General features: G+C 39.5%; 1 protein-coding gene across 5 annotated transcripts in view; it reads right to left on the reverse strand.

Annotated features, from left to right (window-relative positions):
• Acn (Acinus) overlaps window positions 1-26116 on the reverse strand; it is a 333736-nt gene that overhangs the window by 58177 nt on the left and 249443 nt on the right. For 4 of the 5 annotated variants that reach the window (XR_010860744.2, XM_067151131.2, XM_067151130.2 and 1 more), the window contains one exon: window positions 2073-2293. Coding sequence is in view for 4 of the 5 variants with exons in the window: in XM_067151131.2 (XP_067007232.2) it covers window positions 2073-2293 (221 nt within the window). In the remaining variant the exon portion in view is untranslated. The remainder of the gene's footprint in view (window positions 1-2072; window positions 2294-26116) is intronic. The other variant, XM_067151132.2, reaches the window with a different exon arrangement.

Here is a 26116-nt window from a genome sequence, read left to right on the forward strand (position 1 = left end):
TGATAGACATAAAGCTGAAAATTACAGGCCAGTCAGTTTGACATGCATTGTAAGTAAGCTTTGGGAAAGCATTCTTTCTGATTATATAAGACATGTTTGCAAAATTAATAAATAGTTTGACAGAAGGCAGTTTGGGTTTAGGAAAGGTTATTCCACTGAAGCCCAACTTGTAGGATTCCAGCAAGATATAGCAGATATCCTGGATTCAGGAGGTCAATTGGACTGTATTGCGATTGCCTTATCTAAGGCATTTGATACGGTAGATCATAGGAGACTACTGGCAAAAATGAGTGCAATTGGACTTGACAAAAGAGTGAATGAATGGGTGGCTCAGTTTCTAGAAAATAGAACTCAGAGAATTAGAGTAGGTGAAGCTTTATCTGTCCCCGTAAAAATTAAGAGGGGAATTCCTCAAGGCAGTATTATTGGACCATTATGTTTTCTTACATATATATATCAATGATATGTGTAAAGAAGTGGAATCAGAGATAAGGCTTTTCGCAGATGATGTTATTCTGTACAGAGTAATAAATACCTAGGTATAAATATAAGGAAAGATCTTCATTGGGGTAATCACATAAATAAGATTGTAAATAAAGGGTACAGATCTCTGCACATGGTTATGACAGTATTTAGGGGTTTGTAGTAAGGATGTAAAGGAGAGAGCATATTTGTCTCTGGTGAGACCTCAACTTGAGTATGGTTCCAGTGTATGGGACCCTTACCAGGATTACTTGATTCAGGAACTGGAAAACATCCAAAGAAAAGCAGCTCGATTTGTTCTGGGCGATTTCTGACAAAAGAGTAGCGTTACAAAAATGTTGCAAAATTTGGGCTGGGAAGACTTGGGAGAAAGAAGACGAGCTGCTTGACTAAGTGGTATGTTCCGAGCTGTCAGTGGAGATGGCGTGGGAGGACATCAATAGACGAATAAGTTTGGATGGTGTCTTTAAAAGTAGGAAAGATCACAATATGAAGATAAAGTTGGAATTCAAGAGGACAAATTGGGGCAAATATTCGTTTATAGGTGGGGGAGTTAGTGATTAGAATAACTTACCAAGGGAGATGTTCAATAAATTTCCTATTTCTTTGCAATCATTTAAGAAAAGGTTAGGAAAACAACAGACAGGGAATCTGCCACCTGGGCAACTGCCCTAAATGCAGATCAGTAGTGACTGAGTGAAGAATCCAATCACCTTGAGGCAACAGACCTGAAATATGCTACAATCGGAAAGGATACATTTTTCTAGGTGATTCAAGAGCCTAACCCGATCATCAGGGAGTAGTTTTGGCCAGGTTCAGTGAATGACACTGTAATATTTAATAACTCGTAATTGAGCACGGTTTGAAGTGGGGATAAGTTACCAAGGGATACTGAACAGAGTGGAAAGGATGATAAAAAATATATTTAAAAAATGGTTTCCCGTTCCTAGCTAGCGATTATGATTAAAAATATTCAAATGTTGAGACAACTTGTTTATGCTGACTCCACATGCCATGTTTTACAGCTGCAGTAAAAGTCAAACAAAATTGCATTGAATCACGCTCAAAAACTGCTTGGTTCTGCCAATGTCTTCTAGATTTGCATGATTCATAACTCAGGCAAAACAACGTGCTATATAGTTAACATTTCTCACAAAAAGTTCGAAGAAACAAGAATCTAAAAACATTACATTTTAATACGTGTTCACTAACAAGATTCTTGTTTCTTCAAACTTTTTCTGAGAAATGTAGATCAATTCAATAAAGAGGACTGAAAGATGAAGAAACCTGGACTGGGACAAAATGATGGAAAAGGAATGGTGGAAGGAGAAAGGAAGGTAGAAAATTGCCTAAAATGCCCTGACCTGGCAGAGATGGACAAGGGGAAAGAAGGATGATGATAATGATGGTGAATAATGACATACCGCTAAGATTTGTAGTATTGTGAAGACTGAGGTTGTTTTATGGGGCCAAACAACAAAGTCCCTGTCCATGATAAAAGAAAAGGGACCTCCCTACAGGTGCAGTCCACTGCCTGGTATAATATATGAAAGTCTAAAAGTCTAATATTAATACAGAAGAGCACATACCTCTACATAGCATTTTGATTTAATCTTGTCAATCCAAAAGCCACCTTCGACGATCGTGCCCGTTCGAGCCAGCAACTCCTTCAGCTGGTTGACAGTGAATGGCCGCACCAGATTGGTGATGAACAGCACGTTGGACACCTTATGTCGAGGAGGGCTTGGAGATCGCTGCAGCACGCGTGCATCATCTGACACAATGGAAATTTTGCGTGTCACTGCTTGACCTGGAGAAAAAACTGTCTTCAAACCCTAATCCAAGGATCACCTTTTGGACCTTCACTGGAGTTGGATATCCCTAATTTTTTACTGACTGTGAGAGTTATATGGGAATATCAAAACATAAAATGAATAAAGATTTCAATTAAGAGAAGTAATTGACTTCCAGTAAGTACGGTACCGTATTCATTTGATTATAAGCCGATACCGCTTGTAAGCTGACGCCTGGGAAATCAAAAATGAAATTTAAAAAGAATAAAATAATGAAGCACATAGAAGGAATGCATTTTCTGCCACTCGATTGTTTGATCATTTGTTACCATAAAATGATTAAGATTCATAGTAACATTTCTTTGTCACTGCGACTGCCTTAGTACACACGTCTGACAATTTTTCATGGAATGTTAGGAGACAATGCTAGAATTTCAAAAGCTTCAATTAGTAGAATATTGTTAGCAGAATTTCTGCAGCTATAGCATCCTTGAGAATATTACTTAGTATTTTCATCAGTAAAGAACATCAACAGCTTAACCACGACTCCTATGAAATATGACATTTTGCTGGTGTTTCAGGTACAACAGACGTATATACTCACAAGAATACAATCCCCTGAAGACATTCAAGCTGAAAAATGCCACAAATGGAAGGGATACTTTTCCAAGTGATTAATGATCCTGATCTCTAAATCAGGGAGTAGTTCTGGCCAGGTTTTGTAAACGACAGTATAATATTTAATAACTCCCATATCTGAGCGTGGTTTGAAGTAGGGTCAAGTTACAAAGGGATCCTAACCAGCATAGAAAGGCTAAGAGGTCTGTAAAAGACTGTTTCCCATCCTCAGCAGGCAATTGCATTTCAAATGTTGAAACATCCTGTTTATGGTAATTTCACGCGTAATGTTTTATAGCTGTATCCAAACTAAAATCGCACTGGATCATGCTAAAAAAAGGCTTGGTTATGCCAGTGCCTTCTCAGATTCACATGGTTCGTAACTCTTGTGAGAGTTGACATGTTAGCTAGACAACATTTATCAGGAAAAGTTTGAAGAAACATAATTTTATAGCATATCATTTAACAACTGTTAGTGAAACAGGTCTCAATCAATACACGATGGCGAAAACTTACCTATGGTGTCTACAGGCATTATTTTTTGAAACTTTTTTCCTAGTGCATCTACCAGTTTAAAAAAAAAATGCTATTTGTTCCGGGTGTGGACCTAGGAAGATCTTTTGCCCCTACTTGCACCATATGTGAGGAACCTATGTGTATTATGTAAATGGCGGAAGTGTAAAGTGTTGAATGTGAGGAAAGGAACGTTAAGGATGACACAAACACCCAGTTCCCAGGCCAGGGATATTAATCATTTAAAAATAAAAAACCCTGACCCGGCCGGGAATCGAATCCGAGGCTGCCGGGTGACAGGCGGACGCGTTGCCCCCTGCACCATGGGGCCGGACTGCGTCTACCGTACTGGCCATATTAACGATACCAATTCCAAGCTGAGGGGAATTTTCTGAACCAATAAAAAATAAACAAGGTCGGCTTACAAACAGGTAAATACGGTACGTAGTCAGTAGTTAGGTCTACAAAGGTCACCCACATCAATGATTTCAGATATGAAGAAAAAACCCTCCCACAATTCTAACTTAAATGTGAACTACACTCACCGGCACAAAAAACTCACTTCAATTCCTTAAAAACAATGAAATTTATTTTTAATTCCAATCACTTTTAGGACACTATTTTATACAGTATGGACTCCTTTAGATGTGTGACAATAATTGACTGAATTATGCCAGAGATATGTAACACACATGGATTTACACTCCAAGCAAATTTTGAGGAAGCTCAAGAAGTTAATTACCCCCCAGTATTGGTTTTTTACACTTCACACATCATGGACATCCTTTCGTATCCTTGAAAATGTGTATTATATCCTCATGCACGAATTGCAGCATCCAACCTTACAGGCATGATCCTGATTAACACTGCAATGTCCTCATAAGGCCGGTCTACACTGATTAACATTTAACAACAAGATGTTGAATGTTAAAAGTGTTAAATGTTAACTGGTGACACCATCAACATGTTAAATGTTGAATACTGTTTCATTTAACATTGTCTCCACACTTAATAAACATGTTCAACTTGACTTCCTTTTTCTATATACAGGTAGTTAGTTCATTATATAAATTTGTGGTAATACATTTAGGTGGTGTCTAGTACTTTCAAACAAGGGCAATGGACTTGGATGAAGAGGATTACCGGGTGAGTTGGCTGTGCGGTTAGGGGCATGCGGCTGTGAGCTTGTATGCAGGAGATAGTGGGTTCGAATCCCACTGTCGGCAGCCCTGAAGAAGGATATCCACGGTTTCCCATTTTCACACCAGGCAAATGCTGGGGTTGTACCTTAATTAAGGCCATGGTCACTTCCTTCAAAATCCTAGGCCCTTCCTATCCCATCGTCGCCCATGGTCACTTCCTTCAAAATCCTAGGCCCTTCCTATCCCATCGTCGCCATGAGACCTATGTGTTCGTGTGATGTAAAGCCACTAGCAAAAAGAAAACGAAGATGAGTATTTGGCCTTTGTTATTGCCACTGTTGCTTCTTGTTATGATTTAGAAATTCAGTTTCATTAGGCATATTTCTTCCCCACATCCTCCTCAAGGCTACAAAAGCAAACTACTTTGAAGTATAAACTTTGTCCGCTCCCGTCCCCAACTTTTCCAAACTTTTTACAATTCTCGACTGTACCGTACTGGGAGCGGAGGGACGCTAGTTTTTTTTTTACGCACTCGCGGGAACAATGATATATAATTTCGAGTTTCTGGAAACTGTCGACTTTCTTCGCTTTACCTCTGTTTTCCTTTGATAAGACATCCCACAAATAAGGACTTTCTATTATATCATTAATTAAGTCCAAGTAATCTCCTTGCTCCACTCCATTTCTGACTATAAATTTTAGTACCCGTATAGTGCAGAGAGAACGACATATGTGCGCATACTGTATTTGTAGGTTATAACAAGGAGAATGAGTATTGCGGAGTGTTGTAACTATAATCCTACTTCACAAAAAGTATGCTCTTTGTGTCGTTTAGGCTATCTGTTGGAATGGAAACAGCACGGAAGTTGCTGAAGCTGTGCCGACATCTCACCAACAACAAACTGACTTGACAAGTTTTCCACTTGGAGCAGAAAACACGCCAACATGTTAAAAGTGTTAACCACAACATACTGAGTTAACATGCAAAGTCAATTGGAAGACACAATCACAATATACATGTAAAATGTAATTGTAACATATTAAATTTAACATGTTGGTGTTAAATGTTAATCAGTGGAGACCAGCCTTTATATGACAAATATAAATAGGGTTGTGTCACCAGCCAGTTGCGCACAAAGTCTTCCACACTACAAACCCTTATTCTCGTCATTATTCCGTATTGAAAAATGCTAATCACAAAGTTTACACAAGGAGTAATTTTAATTTAATAGGTGGTATAAAAATTACTCCTTGCGTAAACTTTGTGATTGTCTTCCACACTCTTATCACCTTCAAAACGTTGCCCTCCTAGAACTACTTTAAGCGGTCCGACCGAATGGAAATCACAGGGCGATAAGTCCATGCTGTAAAGAGGATGATCAAGTGTAGTCCAGTGCATTCCCTGTAGCTTGGACACAAGAGCTGCAGTATGGGGATCCATATAGAACATACATTACGGAACTGTAGGTTGTTTGTGATGATTGCTTGACAGGTCCCATAACTCAATCCGGAGTTATTCTGCAATTTCTCATACTATCGCCCATCAATCGTCATTAATAATGTCTTTAAAACGCACAAATGTTTTCGTCTGTAATGCTGGTCCAAGGACGGCGATAGTGTTGCTGATTTTCCACACGTCGTCCTTCCTTGAACTCTTTATGCCAGGCAAACACACACGCCCTTGACAATGTTTGATCACCGAACTGTGCAGTCAATCTCTGGCAAATTTCCGCTGCTGTAACTCTTTCACGAGCAAGAAATTTTATAATTATGCGTTGCGCAGTGAAGGGGTGCACCTGTTGCTCTAACATCATGAGCGTTACTGACAAAACAGTGGGAAATACCTAACAGCACGCTCTCCCCATTCCTAACGGTTCCGCCTAAGCATAGCAAAAACGCGGGGCTAGTCCTACCAACTGTTGATGTTCAGGAACTAAAATTCCATTTATATTTGATCGACTTTCGTAGAACCATCTCCCACTCTTCCAGGAGGTACTCCCGTAGGTCTTATAGGGTGTTTGGATAGTGCTGATGGACCCCGTTCTCTCCAGTTGGTTCCAACCATAACATGAATTTCCACTTCATCCAAGAACTGTTCCACATAGGAAGGGTATGGGGAAAGAGAATGGTAACCCTCCAATTTGAATATTTCAAAGTAAGTACAGTACTACATTGGTAACTCATATCTAAACTAATTGGTGTTACAAGTTCGTCTTATTGATGACAGATGGCAGCACAATAGATTTGTTTCTATGGGAACCCACACTCTCTAGTGAGAGACAATGGTAACCTTCAAATTCAAAATGGAGGCAGCAGCTGGCAGTGGTAAGGGAAGTTGTGATATTAATGCAATTTTAAGTGAATTGTCTAGTGATTCCAGTTATTCTAACTGTTTTGATGATGACATTAATGTTCCAGACTTCAGTTTACAAAAGGAGATGGAAGAATCTACTAATATTAATTCTAGTACAAGTGAGGTTAGTTTTGTTTTCCACCACATGTTGTTATTTGCTGGTTACCATTATCTTTGTGTGGGCTAGTTAAGCTGCTTTTTTATTTGCATATTGAATTATTATATGAGATCATGATACTGAGATACAGTTAATATACATTTTCATACAACTATACTGTACTGTATAAATCGTACGATGCTTACAAACAGCAGTGTACTTGTATTTGTGGATTACCATTTTATTCATCATTTCATTGAAGAGGTTACCATTTTATTGATGTAATGGACCTAATAATTGAAAATGCCACTTTCTATACAATATCATTTCATTACCAGAATGAACCACAACAGGATTGACCCTCAGAATAAATACATCACAATGAAGACATCAAGAAAAAGAAAGAGGAAAGTGAACAAACAAAAAGGAAGAAACTTGCAAAGAATAGTGGACTTGAGTACACTACTAAAAAGGTACAGTGATCCAGGTGAGAAATGTACTTTGTGCTTCTTGTAAATGTGCTAAAAAGTGTTTTGAATGGATTGGGGAGGGGCTTATACAGATAAACAAGTCATTCTGGAACTTTGGGGACTTCAATAGACGAAATGCTTATTTCTTTGGTCGCATGCGGCTAGAATCCATAAAAAGAAGATATACAGGCAATGAGATTAGTAGATGTAACAACACTGTGCGATACAGTGTAATAAAAGATGGCAGAAGCACTGATGTCTGTAAAGTTGCATTTTTAAGCATCCATGGTTTACAACACAACAGAGGTAGGGTAGAAAATATACAATCAAAAATGCAAACAGGGGCTACTACTCCACCAGACGATAGAAGAGGCAAACACAAGCACAGACCACATGCCTACTCAGAGGAAGACATACAGTTAGTAAAACATATAGAAAGTATTCCAAAATACAAAAGCCATTATAGTAGAAAAGATAATGGTGATAAATTCTATGTGTCAATGGAATATTCTATACACAGTTGCTGCAACCACTATAAAGATGAATACTGTCCTGATATCAAAGCAAATACTGTATCTTTCGATAAGTATCATCACTTTTTTATTGAAGATTTCAATATTTATTTCACATTGCCCAAATCAGATACTTGCCCAACGTGCGATTCAAATGAAATTGAACTGATGGCTGTGAGAAACGACAACAACATGGAAAAAGTTAAAACAAATAAATGTACAGAAGGAATTACATCTCAGAAAAGCCCAGGCAGGCCAAGATAATCTAAAAGTACAAACAGAGCGGACAGTTTTAGATAAAGATATCCATGTAATAACTTTTGATTTACAACAGGCATTGCCCACTCCTAAACTCTCTACAGGACCAATGTTCTATAAGAGGAAATTGTGGACATATAACTTCAGCATTCACCCCCGTAATTCCTCACCCAGTCATTTCTTTGTTTGGGATGAAACAGTAGCATCCAGGGGTTCAGATGAAATAGACAGCTGCTTATTGAAGTATTTTGAAGATCACGATATACGAGGGAATAAGTTGATTGCAATTTCAGACAACTGCTCCGGGCAAAACAAAAACTGGAATATTGTGTATGTTTGGATCCTGCTTGTTGCAACAGGAAGATTTTCCTCCATTGAGCACCACTTACCTCTTTCTGGACACTCCATGTTTCAAAGTGACCGAGACTTCGGTGTTGTGGAAAAGTACGTTCGTCGACATGTGCAGTATGTATACACCCCTAAAGACTGGGTGGACATCTTGAAGAAGTGTGGCCAAAAGAGACCGTTTTGTGTCCATGTTATGAAATCAGAAGATTTTGCGTGCTGCAGCGACACGAGACGTTTGTTTAATCGGAAGAATCTCTCAGAAGAAGGGCATAGAAGTTACTCCGAGATAGCGTATGTCTCATCCTCTCTGCAGACGAGCCAGGGATCATGTTGGAATCAAATACATTTAATGGGGAAGACTGGCAGAAAGTAAACTTAAACAAATGAGGTTGTCCTTCAACCTTACAAAGTACCAGTCTTCGAAAGTATTCCGGGTCACTTCCAGTTTACAAGTTGACACAAAGAAGAAACACAACCTCATTTCTGCACTGAAATGTATACCTCCTATTTGCCACGACTTCTACAGCGCCATAAACACTACGGAGTCATCTACAATTGAGGATGAGTATGTAGATGCCTCTGCAGATGAGATGTGACAACATTCAGCAGTCTTGTGCTAGTTGCAGGAAAACAATGGTATGCCACAAAATAAGTTACCATTGCTGAACAGAGCAATAAATCAGTGTAAGAATGGTAAGGCTGCCGGCCTAGATGAAATATGTGTTGAGCAAATTAAGCAATTTGGACCTGTTGCTAAACAATGGTTACTAGTACTGTACAACAACTGTATAAACACCTGCAAGTTACCACGTGTGTGGAGGAAAGCCAGAGTAATCGCAATTCTTAAACCAGGAAAAGACCCAAATGATCTGCAAAATTACAGACCTATCTCACTGTTGTGTCATCTCTACAAGATCCTAGAACGGATGATCCTGGAAAGACTTACTGTGATCATTGAACCACTTCTTATCCCAGAGCAAGCAGGATTCCGTAAAGGGAAAAGTTGTACTTCACAGGTCCTCCATCTGACATAGTATATCGAAGATGGATTTGAAAATCATAAAATCACAGGGGTGGCTTTTATCGACTTATCTGTTGCATATGATACAGTTAATCATCGTATACTGTTGTGCAAATTATACAACATGACAAAAGATTACAAGTTGACTCAAGTAATTTGCAATCTTCTCCAAAATCGTAGGTTCTTCGTTGAATTTCAGGATCAAAAAAGTCGATGGAGGAAACAAAAGAATGGTTTGCCACAAGGCAGTGTTCTCGCCCCTATGCTCTTCAATATCTATACGAATGACCAACCTCATCCAGTTGGCACCAGAAGCTTCATATATGCGGATGATCGAGCTATTGCTACTCAAGCAAACTGCTTTGAGGTTGTAGAAGAAAAGTTATCAGAGGCTCTTTCTGAACTATCCTACCACTACACAGGAAACCAATTGAAGCCTAACCCATCTAAAACTCAGGTATATGCCTTCCATTTAAAGAACAGACAGACGTCAAGGAAATTGCAGGTAGTATGGGAAGATATTCAACTAGATCACTGCCCAACATCTAAATATCTAGGTGTAACATTGGATCATGCTTTCATCTACAAACAACACTGCATGAACATCAAGCAGAAAGTGTCGGCTAGAAACAACATCCTTCGCAAGTTGTCTGGAACCCAATTGGGGTACACATCCAAAGACATTGAGAACTACAGCCCTGGCTCTGTGTTACTCCGCTGCAGAGTACGCTTGCCCTGTTTGGTACAGATCAAGTCATGCTAAACAAGTTGACATTTCTCTAAATGAAACATGTCAACTCATTACTGGCTGCTTGAGACCAATTCCATGAGATAGAATCTACTGTTTGGCTGGAATCGCCCCACCAGATATAAGAAGAGAAGTTCCATCCATGAATGAGAGAACAAAACACTTGCCTCATGTGCACACCCATTGTATGGATATGAACCTGCCCACCGAAGATTGAGGTCTAGGAGGAGTTTCCTGAATACAACCGAAGATTTAAACGAATCTGCTTAATCCACAAGGTTGAGATTATGGAGAACTAGAAATCCTCAACTTGCTGGTTGGATGCTACCAATTGAACATCTCCCTCCAGGACACGAGGAACATTGGTCTACGTGGAAATCGTTGAACAAGCTTCGCACTGCGGTTGGTAGATCAAGAATCAATATGGTAAAGTGGGGCTTTCCTGGCACATCCAGGCAATGTGAATGTGGTGAAGACCAAACCACAGCCCATTTCATGAACTGTAGCAAGTGTCCTTTAAGTTGCACAATAGAGGACTTGATGGCTGTGACACCTAATGCCCGTGATTTGGCAAAATTCTGGGCAGACACTATTTGATATGTATGTCATTAAGTACCATTATGCTATGTAAAATGTATGCTTCAGTCTTTGAACAGTAAATGCCAGTTGCATTACTAATAAAATGTCAATAACTTTTGTATGAAATATTTTTTTAAACCTTTCCAATTCAATATCTCCATTCAAGCCAATGTGGGTTGGGTTACCATTATATTTCCCCATACCCTTCATATCTCGCAAGATGTGGACAAGCACTGTCCCGCAACAGAGTAAAACCATCATCGATAAATGGAGTGAAAGGCACAACATGCTCCACAACGATTAATTCCAACCTTGCAGTCATATTGTGCCCTGCCCACACAATCGGAGAATCCCCAAGAAGGCATGCTCAGTGAGAATGGGCAAGGGGAATGAATACCTTGTAACATCAGGTGATCATGGGCCAAATCGTGACTTATCAGTGAGCAGCACTTGCTCCCATTTTTGTACTGTAGAGCGGCAATGTTCCACTGCAAAACACAGTTGAGCTGCGCAATGCTGTTGGTGAGTTCTGGGCATTTGGTAGGTTTTTTGGATTGAAGATTGACTTCTTCCGACAGTTCTCTGAATAATAACAATGCTTCAAACTTGGCGGAGTCAATTTCGTGCTTCAAAGACGATGGTGTGATGGTTGCAAAGAACTTGAAGCAATAAGAAGTGATGATCTCTTGCCGATGTTGCTGTTCTCAGACTTGATCAGGGTCTCCTTAAATAGCCCCAGCTTCCATGTACCTTCTTACGGTTCTGAAAATTGTAGAAGGTGTAGTCTTCAGCACTTCTGCAATGTAATGCATGCCATGATTACACTTCCACCAAAGCAACAGCTTTTACAGCATCTTCACGACTTAAATGGCATGTTTACCCCTGAAAACTGATTACGATAATCTTGCAAACACATGTGATTGAAGGAATACAATACAACACTACAGCAATAAGTGTTTGAAGAGTGGGAAAACATTACTGCCTCACATCCAGTGATGTTTTCCAGGTTATGCAAGATTTTTGTTAAAGATTACTGACATAAACAATCCATACTTCATTGTTTGTTCAGAAAACAAAACCAACAGTTTCTAAGAATATAGGAATAAGTGCTAAACTTTGATTAAACAGATAATTACTAAGGACTGGAAAATACAGCATTTTTTAACAATTTGTTTTACGCTGCAACCGACAGATAGGTCTCATCGCGATGATGGGATAGGAAATGTCTAGGAGTGGGAAGGAAGCGGCGATGGCCTTAATTAAGGTACCTGGTGTGAAAATGGGAAACTACGGAAAACCATCTTCAGGGCTGCCGATACTATCTCCCGAATGCAAGCTTACAGTTGCGCGACCCCCACACGGCCACTTGCATTTGTGATAACTCCAAATTTTTGTTTTAAAAGTTGAAATTCAGTTTCTTTATTTATAGTAGAAGGTGTGGTGAAACAGTGTTATCAAAATTTGAAATGCAAATTTTGACTCAAATGTGAATTTAGCAAATACAGGCAAATTTGTAATTAATCTATTATAAATGCGCTACTTTATTTATGAAAAATATGTTTTCCGAAAGAAAAAACTGATAGCTCTATTCTCTATAATATACAGGATGAAGCGTAATTCGCGCACTCGGGCGTCGCAGCGCGACTCCTCACATGCTAGCAATAAAAAAATGTCTCTTACAAAATTTCGTCTTGCGAGTATATCCGGTAGAAAACGGACGTTGAAGAGCACCAATCTGGCAACACTGTAACCATATGTAGGGTAACTACCGCTGTCAGCATGTTCTCGTCGTGCCGTACAGTTGGCGCAGTGGGTAGAGTTTTTGGTTGGCATGCAGGAGGTCGATGGTTCGATCCTGGGTTGAGGAGCATTTTTTATTTGCTAATTTCCATCTGACATTACCTACTGTAATACAGTAAGACACCGTTTCTGAGGTCACATGTGTCCTACATTTACAACATTTTGTAACGCTGAAACAACAAATACCTGGTTAGACTAATAAGAAATAGACAGCTGAAACAAACAGGCTACACATCTAGTAGATGAAGTGGAGCGAAAAAATTCACGCCCACGACGTGGAAAGGGCGCCTTTCAAAGCTGACCAATGAAAACGATTGTTCGTCCATTTCTAGGATCGTAGTATATAAGTGCAAATGGTTTCTAAAGGACCCGCTGCAATCGCTGTTGACGATTAAGATGCCAGATACCATACCACCTGGACTACATTTACGAAATAAAAAACACACGCCTCAACCCAGGATCGACCACTCGACCTCCTGCATGCTAACCCAAAACTCTATCCATTGCACCAACTGTACAGTACGACTAACGTCTGCTGACAGAGTTAGTTACCCTACATGTGCTTACAGTGTTGCCAGATTGTTACTCTTCAACGTCGTTTTTCTGCCGGATATACTCGCAAGACGAAATTTTGTAAGAGAGATTATTTTATTGCTGGCATGAAAGGAGTGCGCGAATTACGCTTCACCCTGTATGTAATGTATTGAATAGGTGGCAGTAAAATAAAATATTTCCTATATGATACTTTCAATACAGACCACAATGATTTTCATTACATGCAACTTTATTCTCACCATTATTATTGATTTATTAACCAAATTAATCCATCTGTACAACAAGCATCTAATAGATGCTAATTTTTCCAGTCCCTAATAGTTACAAATAAATTCTTCAGCATTATTACGTGCTGCATTTTTTGTGCTGGTGAGTGTATGTACCAGTTAGATACTGTAGTATGGTACTATATTAGAGGTTGCCACTATTCAGTCAAATAAATATAAAATACAACACAATCTGTTGAGAAAAGAAAAAAAAAACGAGCAGTTTCCTTTGTACAAATGACAATCCATATAAATAAAATAAAGTTTTGTCTGCACTTCAAACAGAATTAAAAAAAAAAAAAGGGATTTCTGTGTCGGTCATCGCCAGAATAAAAGAAAATGCCATATTTAAATTTCTGTCATGTCTGTATGTAACCACACACATCACAAGAAAATGGCTCAACAGAATTTAATAAAATTTGCATTTAGGGGAGAAGATCCTACAACTTAGGCTAGAAATCATTTCACTCACACTGGCTGACAGTAGTTTAGGGGAAGGCTGAAAAATAACATTTGAAATGTCTCCATTAATATGGGTCCCGTTGATAAATTGAGTCGTATGCACGAACAAACATCTACATAACATTTTTTGTGGCATTTGAGATATTCACGGAACAAACATCTATGATGTGTCCTGGATCTGTATTTGCAGGTAGTTTGAGCATATCTCAACAGATGGTTATAGTATTCCCAAAATTGTGACGAGAAATGCACTTGAAAAATAATGGAACAAAAGTCTACGTTACATCGTTTCCCGCACGAGCGTTTGACAATGTCACAAATTGAATGCAATGTAATGAACACTTTCTAGTACGGAGATTGTTTTGGTGTGTTCAGTTTTATATTACTGAGTTTATTTAGTTTATCATCGACACCATAGTCATGCAATCAGACGATAGTAGTGATCGTAATGTACTGTTATCCCCAAGCAGTGTACACAAGTTGACGAAAAACAGATGCAGGAAAGGAAAAGTGACTCCAGTGAGTGGAAAGATGTGAAACATAAACAATTAAGGGACAGTGGGAAAGCTTACATCAGTAAAAGAGGTAAGCATGTAGAAGAACATAAGAAACCAACAGATAATTTCAATTGTAAATGAAGGAGGTCTGGGTGTAAAGAATTGAGTTGCAAATTAAAACTGTCCTATTTCCTGGAATTTAATAAATTATCTTATGATGAACAGACTCTTTATTTAATGAAATGTGTTGTCTTAGAGGAACCTAACAGACGAAGGGAAGGACTAACAGATGCAACTTCTCGAGAGAGAGAAAAAAAAAAAAAAAGCTACATTTCGTTACAGATTAGGCTCTCTGCAAGTTTGTAAAACTACCCTTATGCACACATTTTCAATTTCACACGGACGTATCCAAACTCTGCAGAGAAATAAGAAAGACGGGGTTAGTGTTCCTAAAGACCAGAGGGGCAAGCATTTCAATCGTCCTCACTCTATTACAGATGAAATCAAAAACAAAGTTACAGAACATATAAACAGCTTCCCTAGGAAGGCCAGCCATTATTCTCAATACAAAACTGAGAAAGAGTACTTGTCACCTGATTTTACCTTAGCTAAAATGTACAGAGCCTTTAAATCAAAGCACCCTGAGGCTATCAATCAACCTTTTATGAAATGAATCTGAAAATAGGCTCTCCATGAAGTGACACTTGTAAATACGGTGACTTATTGTTTAACAAACTTCAAGCTGCTCAAACGAAAGAAGAGCGGAAGAAAATACAGACTGATAGTATGCTGCACCATTACAAAGCCGATCAAGCGTATAAAGCCATGCACAACGATGGTGAAATTGCCGAAAGGAATGAAAATGTAACTATGCTTTGTGTCTATCTGCAACAAGTTCTGTTCTACCCTACACTCACCCATTCATCCATGTACTACTAACGCCAGCTGTCTTCCTACAATTTTGCTATACATGACATGGGACGAAATAAAGTAACTTCCTATCTCTGGAATGAAACAATTGGGAAGAGGGGATCAACAGAAATAGCATCATGTTTACTAAAACACATCAATGACAACTTTCAACCAAGCAGTTTGCAGAGCAGAAAACTTATTGTGTGGTCCGATCAATGCGTAGGACAAAATAATGACTGGCTACATCTTGTACTATTCAGGAAATTTGATTAAGTTCATAAAAAATTTCTCTGTTCGGGACACAGCTTCCTACCATGCGACAGAGACTTTGCATTAATTGAAAAACAGAAAAAGGTTTCTACAGTCCATGTTCCTTCTGAATGGAAGTATGTGATAGGAGAATCTTTTATTTCAAGAAACTATTAAGTAGTAGTGATGGACAGAAATGACTTCAAAAGTTTTGAACCATTGACCTTGGGTATCATGAAGAATAAGGAACTAAAAATCACGGAGGCTATGTGGATAAAATTTACTAAAGATGAGCCTAGTGGTGTATACGTTAGAAAATCGCACAATACAATATGACCATTCCAATATTATTCAGTTGTGACACCAAGAAATGTCATCATTGGTGAGACATTTTCAATTTTTGACCTTGTTCCTTTGTATCCAGATGATCTGCCAATTACGAAGAAGAAAAAGAAGGGTCTTCAAGATATGGTGAAATACTTGAAGGAGTATCATAGTTTCTACGCAAACCTAAAAGCAGAATAACATCAGAATATAAACTACAAGTGAGTTGAAAAATATAACTTACCATGTTGCTATTATTCTTTTCTGTGTATATCAATTTGAATATATTTGTTATACATTTTCAAATTTTGCCATTAATGTGTAACCAGATGATGTAATAATAATTATTATAAAGATGTGCAAATTAATGTGTTGAAGTACCAGAATGAAGAGCACAGTAGTTACTTTCTAAGAAAATATTAACCACTGTAAAGAAACGAGTTCAATTAAGTTTTATATTTAATGGAATAGTATTTGTATGCATCAGATCATTATAAGTAGGCTAAAACTTTAAAATAATACTATTCTCCTCTGTATGCGTCCATTATTTGCGAATGAGTGAGCACGTGCACTTCTAAGCTGTTGGTTTACAGAACAAAAGTCTATGTTACATTCTATCGCATAGGCATGTCCCGTGGTCAACAATCATCTTTATTGCAGTTTTTCTCAATATGTAGGGAATGTAACATAGACGTTTGTTCGCGCATACGACTCAATTATACAGAATAAAAGTTGTCAAAAAAATTACCTATCTCATGTACTACACAAAATTATTTTACAATGAATAATAACAGAAGTATTTATGACTTTTTATTTTATTTTATTTCCTGCGGCCTGCTGTTGTTAATATCAATCATGCCAAAGAAACCTTTGTAACAGAGAGTGTGTTGTGTGTTGTACGAATAGTAAATTCTGAACATCCATATTTCAAACATTTTTATCGCGGTAGAAAGCAGACTCAAAACAGCTCTACAATATTACAAAACAGCTGCCTCAAAAGAAATTCAATCAGCGCAGCCAATAAAATCTAAGGAAGGTAAGAAGCTTATGAATAGTGAAGAACAAATGAGAGGATGGAAAGAGAATTTCAGAGAAGTGCTAAACAAAGTCATGGTACAGGAGGATCGAGGAAAGGAAGACTATCGAGAAGTGCCGGAATTGAGAGTAAATATCAACCTGCTGATGAAAGGCAAGATCATGAAGTCACTGAAAAGCTGCAAGGCAGGCAAAGCACCTAGCAAGGATAATACTGTGGCGGGGGTGTTGAATGCAGACTACGAGTTGACAACTGAGATGCTTTTGCCATTGTTCGAAGACACATGGAAGACGGAGACACTCCCAGAGGATTGGAAGAAGGGCATTTTGATAAAACTACCAAAGAAGGGGGATCTGACTTGTTGCACCAACCGGTGAGGAATTACACTCTTGGCTATACCAAGTGAAGCTTTTTTGAGAATCATACTGAACCGATTGAGAAAACCATTGGAGGCTAAGAGCAGGCAGGTTTTACAGAACACCGATCCTGTATAGACCAAATAAAAAGCTTACGAATTATAGTAGAGCAGTCCATGGGATATAAATCTTCACTGTACTTGGCATTCGTTGACTATGAAAGATCTTTTGATAGCGTACAGCACCAAGCAATCTGGAGAGCAATGCAGGGGTATGGGGTTTCAACGAAAATCATCAACATGGTAAAAATGCTATACAGAGGTTACATCTGCCAAGAGGAACATGATGGAGACCTTTCAAATAGAGTATTAGCTAGTATTAGAGAACGAGATAGAGCGAGTTGACAACTTCTGTTACCTAGGAAGTATTATTTCTAGAGGTGGAGGGGCAAATGAAGATGTCCAAAATAGGGTAAACAAGGCCAAAGAGGCCTTTGCCCAGCTCTGGCTGGTGTGGATGTCCACAAAATTGAGAACAAAGACTATATTGAGAATCTTTTGAGACAAATGTGAAATCAGTGCTCTTCTACAGATATGAGACAGGGAAGATGACTGGGGAGATAACACGCAAGGTCCATCCTAGGAGTGCGATGGCCAGATGTCTAATCAGGAATTGAGAGAGCGTACCCAACAACGCAAGGCTGAAATCTAGATTACGTAAATGGAAATGGATAAGTCACACAAACTACGTAAAGGTCCTGACAGCATTCCAAAACAGGCTCTTGAATGGAATTCACAAGGGGCTAGAAGAGGGAGAAAAAGGATAACATGGCGTCGAACAGTGGAAGCGGAGACGGCGTCAGTTGGAAAGTCCTGGAAGAATATCAGAACTGTGGCAGCAAGTCGAGTCAGATGGAGAGCTCTTGTATGTGCCCTATGCTCTACCCAGGAGTAATAGGAATTAGGTCAAGAAAGGTCAACCACTCTCGAGATTCTAGGATGCATTGTTCTGGCTCAAAGTGAGCCATGAGCAGATGTCAGCATGACCTGTCTAAGAGAGGAACCTTGCTGAGTGGAACAGCCTTATGCATTTGCTACTTGATGGTCAAGGAGAAGAGGATTTCAGAGAGGCATTAATAAAAACAGGAAACAGAACATTACAGGACTCTACTGATAATATTACATCATTGGCTAACATTGCTCAGGATGTGTTAATTGACAGTGTTTTCCCACAACATTCATAATATCCACGGTGAATTACATGGCTTTCTCAGAGGTGCCAACCTTTGAAGTGGATTATCAGTAATCGCCCTCCACCCACGAGAAAAATTTCATGTCAAGTCTAAAGCACGCTCCTTCTTTCTCGATAATGACAGCCCTTTTGCCCTTCCCTCTAGCAATCTATTTGAAAGTATATCATATTACACAATAACATTTGCACACATTCCTTGTAGCTTGTTTCTCATGCAGCAACTGCTTTTCAGTGTAGTTTTTCTTAAGGCATCCTTCCCACTGTGATGACATTTTTGTCTTCTGAACCATAAGCGATACAGTTCAGATGTGCTTAATGTAGGTCTCACATCTTTCTGTCAACTGTCAGGTACACTTAACACAGCAAATACAACATTACTGAAGGGTTTATAGTGGAGAAGAGCAAGACCTGAGCTCCTTCATTCGCAATGGATTTTACAACTCTTATGGATAGCAAAAGGAAGTCACGATCGAACTCACAAGCATTGAAACGAGAACGATTTAGGAGAAAGGCTCGAAAGGATTGAACATTTTTCCTTTTCTTTTTTTTTTTTCCGTAGAAAATTATTTTTTCATGATAATGTCAGCTTTTCTGTAATACAGTATCCCCTTTGAACATAATTCCGTAATCGCAGGGTGAAATCCGTAATAATAATGGACGATCCGTAATAGTAGGCACCTCTGCTTTCTAAACAAGCTAATTTAGTTAAAAAAATGAACAGGCCATGAAAATAAATGGAAAAATCATGGCATGAATTTTGGACGAAGAAAGAAATTTAGTTAACTCGGTTGTGGAATTATGTACGATTTTCTTCACATCAAACGTCAATATTTGAATAATATGAACACACACTGCCACAGTCAGTGGCTGGGAGGGAGACTGTACTGTACTTTGGTACTCAATCTTAAAAAAAAAAAACCATAGTGTGCATAAACTTGAAGCTAATGAGTACTTATGTTTGAAAGTTCTGGATGCCACTGTCAATGAAACACAGTTACTAAATTTGTCTATCATGAGCTATGTAAGTATTTGTATGCATTAAATACCATTGTATCTACCCATGTAATTTTCCCAACCTGAATTTTGAAATGAAAACTTAGAGATTTTCTTTTTAATTCCCACCATGATTATGTAAAAGTTTTCTGTAATCAGGGTTTTTTCTATTTATTCACTGCAAAATGCACATTCATGGACATCTTAAGGCTACAGCTAGAAGGGCATTTTTAAACATAACTCATCTGTTGAATAATGCAAGAAATATGGTCTTAGTGATATGCATTACGCTGTGGCTAGCCGCTATGAAAAATGTGGCACAATAACTAAAATACAAAGCCATCCTCAAGGTCACAGTGATGACAAACCAACTGGGACCCATAATCTCCTGATAAAGAATGCAACTTTAGCAGCTACACGCACGTACTTTAGCATAATGTTCAAGAACTGGGTCGACTGCCAATTTCTCTGTCATTTCTGATGTTGGTGGTGATTTTTGCTTTAAGAGGAAATTAAAATTTATTTTATTAAATTGAAATGGACACTAACTCATCAAAAGGGAACGTAAGTTCCCAGAGTAACTGAACACTTAAAATACTCTATAAATGTGCTTGACTAATCTTCTCTCACACATAAAGGAAATGGCGAGATCAGCAGAATTCTTGTAATTGGCTAGTATGAGTTTGAGTGTTTCCTGCAGGCTGAGGTTCCATCTTAGCCCAGAAAGACCGGCAAACTCTGTGATAATGTGAGTCATGATGAATTTGGCACCACATGAACACATTGGGGGAGTGGGTCTTCCGTCTTTAGGAGATAAGACTGCATAAATCTTCAATGACCTGTCCTCAGCTTTACATAAAACTATGGCCTCTCTCTATGAAGGCTGGAAGAAGACTGGTATGTGGTAGCTGTCTTCTTAATTGCACTCAGCTCATTGGGAATTCAGATAGTTAGCCTGACCGATTCCCAGGACTCTGAGATTGTTCGCATAGTTGAGAACAAAAAGCCATAACAGATATATTCATAGGTGCAGTTGTTAAAAGTAGAGTTTTTTTTGCATCTGGATCTCCAAGTTTGTTGCCTGTAATCCTAACATGGCTCGGAAACCATGTGAAGGTGATTCTAGTGTCATCATTGCATAATCGTTACTAGAAGGTTATGAATATGCTGTACCAGCAGTATTGCGAGAAACAAGTATAAATAGATTGCAGAGAACTTAACGAGTCGGTACGTAAAAGAAAGTAACCACGTTTGTACCCGAGTACAAACTGTTGAGTTTCTAAGATGGTGAAGAGCTCAGCATTATATACGCTAGAGGGACTAGGAAGCGAGACCTTGGTGCCAACATCATCAAAATCAAACAAGCAACCGACATTCTTATTCTCTCCTATCTTACACCCGTCTGAAGAAAAGTCGTGCGGCTGGATATTGGTGAAAGAAGTCGCAGAAATACCTCCAATGAACAGGGGCGCACATGTTCACTTTTCATCCACTGTGTAGATATAACTATATCCCGTTGAGTGGCATTCGGCCGGTTTTTTGTTATCTCTGGTGGTATTGTATATCAAAGAGGCATTGAAAGCTTGGAAGTTACGGCATTTCAAAAATTTGGGCAGCATACACGAGGATTATCTGCTACCGTCTTTGCCATAATGGTGGAACTGCTGATTCAGCAAGTATGCTGGGAATCAGGTTAGTATGAAAAGCTCAAGTTACCGGAAGCTGAGAAACTTGTTTTATCTTTTTTTTTTTTGCTAGTTGCTTTATGTCGCACCGACACAGATAGGTCTTATGGCGACGATGGGACAGGGAAGGGCTAGGAGTGGGAAGGAAGCGGCCGTGGCCTTAAGGCACAGCCCCAGTATTTGCCTGGTGTGAAAATGGGAAACCACGAAAAACCATCTTGGGGCTGCCGACAGTGGGGTTCGAACCTTCTGTCTCCCAAATCCTGGATACTGGCCACACTTAAGCGACTGCAGCTATCGAGCTCGGTAACTTAAGCATGTTAAGTCTCTCTAACCTTTAACTGACAGATTGGGGTGTGCACATGCGTGCGCATGTCACATAAGTTTCTTATTAAAATGGAGACCCAGAAACCTCCAGGTGTCTACCACTGGTAAGCAGAGTTCCAGTTGAGGATGGACAGGCGGGTGTTGCAGGAGAGTACAACTGAGGTTTTCACTGCTGAAAATAGAAAACAGTGTTGAGGGCCTATCTCAGCACTAGGTTAATAGTTTGCTGTAGCTGTCATCCTCCCCGAGCTGCAATATACAGCTGAATCATCTACATAAAGCAATGGAATGACTGCAACCCCAGCGGTGGCAATTATGGCGTTGGAGGGGCGACTGTGAAGAGTATGAAAACTCAGCACAGATCCCTGCGGTACTTTATTTTCTTGAGTATAATATTCAGAATATGCCCTCTGCAGTTGGACTTGAAAAAGTTCGAGTGACATGAAATTCTTGATAAATACTGGCAAATTTTCCCAGAATCCCCACTTGTGTAGAGTGGACAGTGGAGATCCCATACCACCAGATAGTATCGCATGCCTTCTTCAGTTTGAAGAACATGGTGATCCAAGTGTTCCTTCTGAAAAAAGGCCTCCCGAATGGCAATTGCCAATCTGTCCAGATGATCAGTGGCAGACCGATAAGAGTGAAAACCGCACTGGTAGTTAGTCAGGAGACTTCTCTCTTCCAACGCCCACACATGTAGTTGGGTCAACATCCTTCTGAACAGCTTAAAGACGCCATTTATTAGTCATATTGGCCTATAGCTATCCAGAAATTTTGGATTTTATCTGGCTTGGAATTGGTATTACAACTCCCATACGCCACTGAGAAGGAAATTGCCCCTCACTTCATACTCTATAAAACAGGGAGGTGAGGGAATATCACTGAGACACCTGTCACTCGAATGAGTATTTCGTTATGGATTTTGTCCGGGCCAGGAGTCATGGCCCTGCACAGAGCGAGAGCACTCCATAATTTCCACTCAGTAATAGGTATGTTAAAGGAACTTTACGGACTAGAGGCAAAAGAGAGTCGCTGAGACATTGCCCCATACTATATTGGCAGAAAAGCACGGGTAATGTGATCTGCAACGACTGACGGAATCATTTTTTTTGCTAAGGGCTTTACGTCGCACCGACACAGATAGGTCTTACGGAGACGATGGGATAGGAAAGGCCTAGGAGTTGGAAGGAAGCGGCCGTGGCCTTAATTAAGGTACAGCCCCAGCATTTGCCTGGTGTGAAAATGGGAAACCACGGAAAACCATCTTCAGGGCTGCCGACAGTGGGATTCGAACCCCCTATCTCCCGGATGTGAGCTCACAGCCGCGCGCCTCTACGCGCACGGCCAACTCGCCCGGTACTGACGGAATCAACTATATGTTCAAGTAATGGAAAGCAACAAAAAGAGAAAATCAAATCATGTATAGAAATATAGGAAAATTGAAAGGAACATATAACAGGGAAAAATTAATGACAGATTAGTGTGGGAAGAGGGAGAAAGGAGACACAAAACACACTTCATAAAGACTGGCTCGCTCCTCATCAATCCCAATTTTACGTCCATTTCTTCTCAGCCCTGATGAGCTCGTTTCTGCTACCCAGCTTCATTAGGACAGGCTTCAACACTCAGTGAGAATCTTCACAGATCCTCAGTCTTCCACTCAGTCTACGGTCCACCATGGGACCTGTTTCCGGCAAGTTTTTGGTCCACCATGTGACCTGTTTCCGGCAAGTTTTTGGTCCACCATGTGACCTGTTTCCGGCGTCTGAAAACTGAAGATCTGCGATGATGACCCTTCAATGAGTATTGAAGCCTTCCCTCCTCACGAAGCTGGGTAGTAGAAACGAGCTTGTTGAGGGCTGAGAAGAAATGAATGGAGAAGAAGTATTGATGAGGAGAAAGCAAATCTTCTGAAGATGGCATTGTATGAAGAGGTGGAGATTGTCCCAGCCCTTTCATGTTTTCCCTCGCGCTTCCCAAGCCGACCTGTCGTATTTTTTCTTTTGTGTTTTGTGCTATAATTGAAGACACTTACTTTTTCACACAAAGCTTTCTTATTCCCTCTATTCAAAGAATGGGCTTTAGCTAGATTTGGTTCGTTCATGAACTAGTTCATTTGAACGACTCATTCATTTGAACTGGTATGAGTTCGTTCAAATATTTTGAACGAGTCGTTCTCGCGAGCATACAGCATGTTAAAGGAGGATGAAGACATAGGCAATAATGATGGGTAGTTCGCGAACGAACTAGTTCTCGGGAACTACTTCACTCCCACGAACTGTGAAGTGTTTACTCGTCTCTCGAGAACTACTTCTCGAACTGTAGAACTTCACGAGTGTGAAGGGAATGGGAAGGAACTTGTTGGCGGACGAACTACTTCAGCGGTTGCAGAGTGCTCTGGCGGGAAAATTACACATTTTGAAGTAGTTCGCGAAGTAGTTCTTTCTTGGGAGCGAGAGTGTTGGAGTCTGACGTTTAGCGCCACCGGCGAGAAAAAGTTGACCAACGCTCAGATGTTCTAAATTTGTTTCAGTCAGGGGATGAAATCACCACCAAGAAAAGGGTGCTCTTGCGATAACTGATCAGCGTTTAAAACATCTCATTTTCAAGTCAACAATATTTCACAGACATTTTTATTATCTTTGAAAAGAAATAGATTTTTCCTATACATTCCTGAGGGTTTGGGGGCGGGGGAAGAGAGTGTGAACTGACATTACCGGTAATAGGAACGTTCATTTCTGTAGCATCTACGAATGTTATAGAGAAGTGCACCTGCGTGCTACCTGTTGTCCACTTTGTGTACTTCCTCGTTCTGGAAAGCTCGCGAAGCGATGAAGCCTTGTATGAAGGGAATGAGAAGGAACTTGTTCGCGGACGAACTACTTCAGCGGTTGCAGAGTGCTTTAGCGGGAAAGTTAAACATTTTGAAGTAGTTCGCGAAGTAGTTCGTGAAGTAGTTCTTTCTTGGGAGCGAGAGTGAATGAACTAGTTCCCACAGGTGAACTGCTTCTTCCCATTACTAATAGGCAAGCACCATCTGGGAAAATGTATGTACTAGTTCGCACCGCTAGTGCTGTTGCTAAGATAGCTCATTATAAACTACCTTGTTCATTTGAACAAAGTGCCCCAAGAGCTGTTTCAATCAAGACAGCACAAATGAACTAGCTTGTTTATTTGAACGGCAAAATAAGCTCGCACGCATATGGCCAATGGCATGCCGTGTTAATGGTCACATGACAGCACATCTCCTCTCACACTTCTCAACTGGGGGAGAAGGAGTTATACAAAATTAGAAAGTTTATCTGTCTCTCCGTCTAGTAGATACCATTTCTCCACTTAGGCAGGCTAGAGGCAGCGCACTGGGTAGCTGATTTCTGCTCGTGCTCATAATAAACTAACTCGTTCATTTGAACGAAATGCCGGGAGAGCTGTTTCTATGACATCACCTCAAGAGCACCCTCCTTCATTTGAACGACTCAAAGCAACGAACGGTATCGAATGAACTAGTTCAAGCAAATGAACCTACTGGACCCATCCTTAGCTTTATCACATAGGGGCTTAAATATAATATGATCACTGCCAACGATCGCAAGATGGCTGCTATACTCTTTCGTATAGACCTAACTAGAGAACTACCTCAAGGGTCCACAAATTGTAGTTTATGACCTATTAGTTTTAATAGCCTAAAATAACTTTCGGGAATTTAAGCAAGGGTTACTGGTCAAGACAGCTGCTATACTCTATTCTTACGGACCAAACTGCAGAGATCTAATTCAAGGGCTGATGATTATGATTTATTAGATGAAGAGTGGATTTGTTCAGACATCAATCACTACGTAGAATTAAAATAAATACATAAAAGAGCAGCTGTGATGGACATTGCCAAAACGGATCAAAATTAATGCGTGTGTGTGTGTGTATATATATATATATATATATATATATAGAGAGAGAGAGAGAGAGAGAGAGAGAGAGTGTGTGTTGCTACTACTAGTGAGGGGAGGTTTCTGGGAGTTGTTCTTTTGTTTTTGTTTATTGGTAATATGAAATATGCCTTTATAAAGAATGTTAACATTATCAAAAATTTCATTTAAATTCAGGTTTGGATTGTATTTCTAATACAAATGTATGTGTACATTTTCAAAAATGTTGAGCAACTCACCTTTTATTATTTATTCAAAATATCAAGGTCTTGGTCTATGGAGGTAAAAGATTGATTGAAATCTACCCTGCATTGGTTCATTGCTCAAAATCTGTTGTTTTTTCAGACATTTACATGTTCTATATATTGAAACAGGAACTGCCCGTGATCAAACTGGGACCTGCACGGCATCTCTCATCATTGCATGTTATAAATTTCATATTAGTGCCCGTATTGTCAAAGTATCAACTTGTGAAAATTTAGATTTTATAATTCCACCTTTACAATACTGTAACTGTCTTGTAGTCTTTGTAATAAAGACTA

The sequence above is a fragment of the Anabrus simplex genome, chromosome 7, assembly GCF_040414725.1.
Source record: "Anabrus simplex isolate iqAnaSimp1 chromosome 7, ASM4041472v1, whole genome shotgun sequence".
NCBI lineage: Eukaryota > Metazoa > Arthropoda > Insecta > Orthoptera > Tettigoniidae > Anabrus > Anabrus simplex.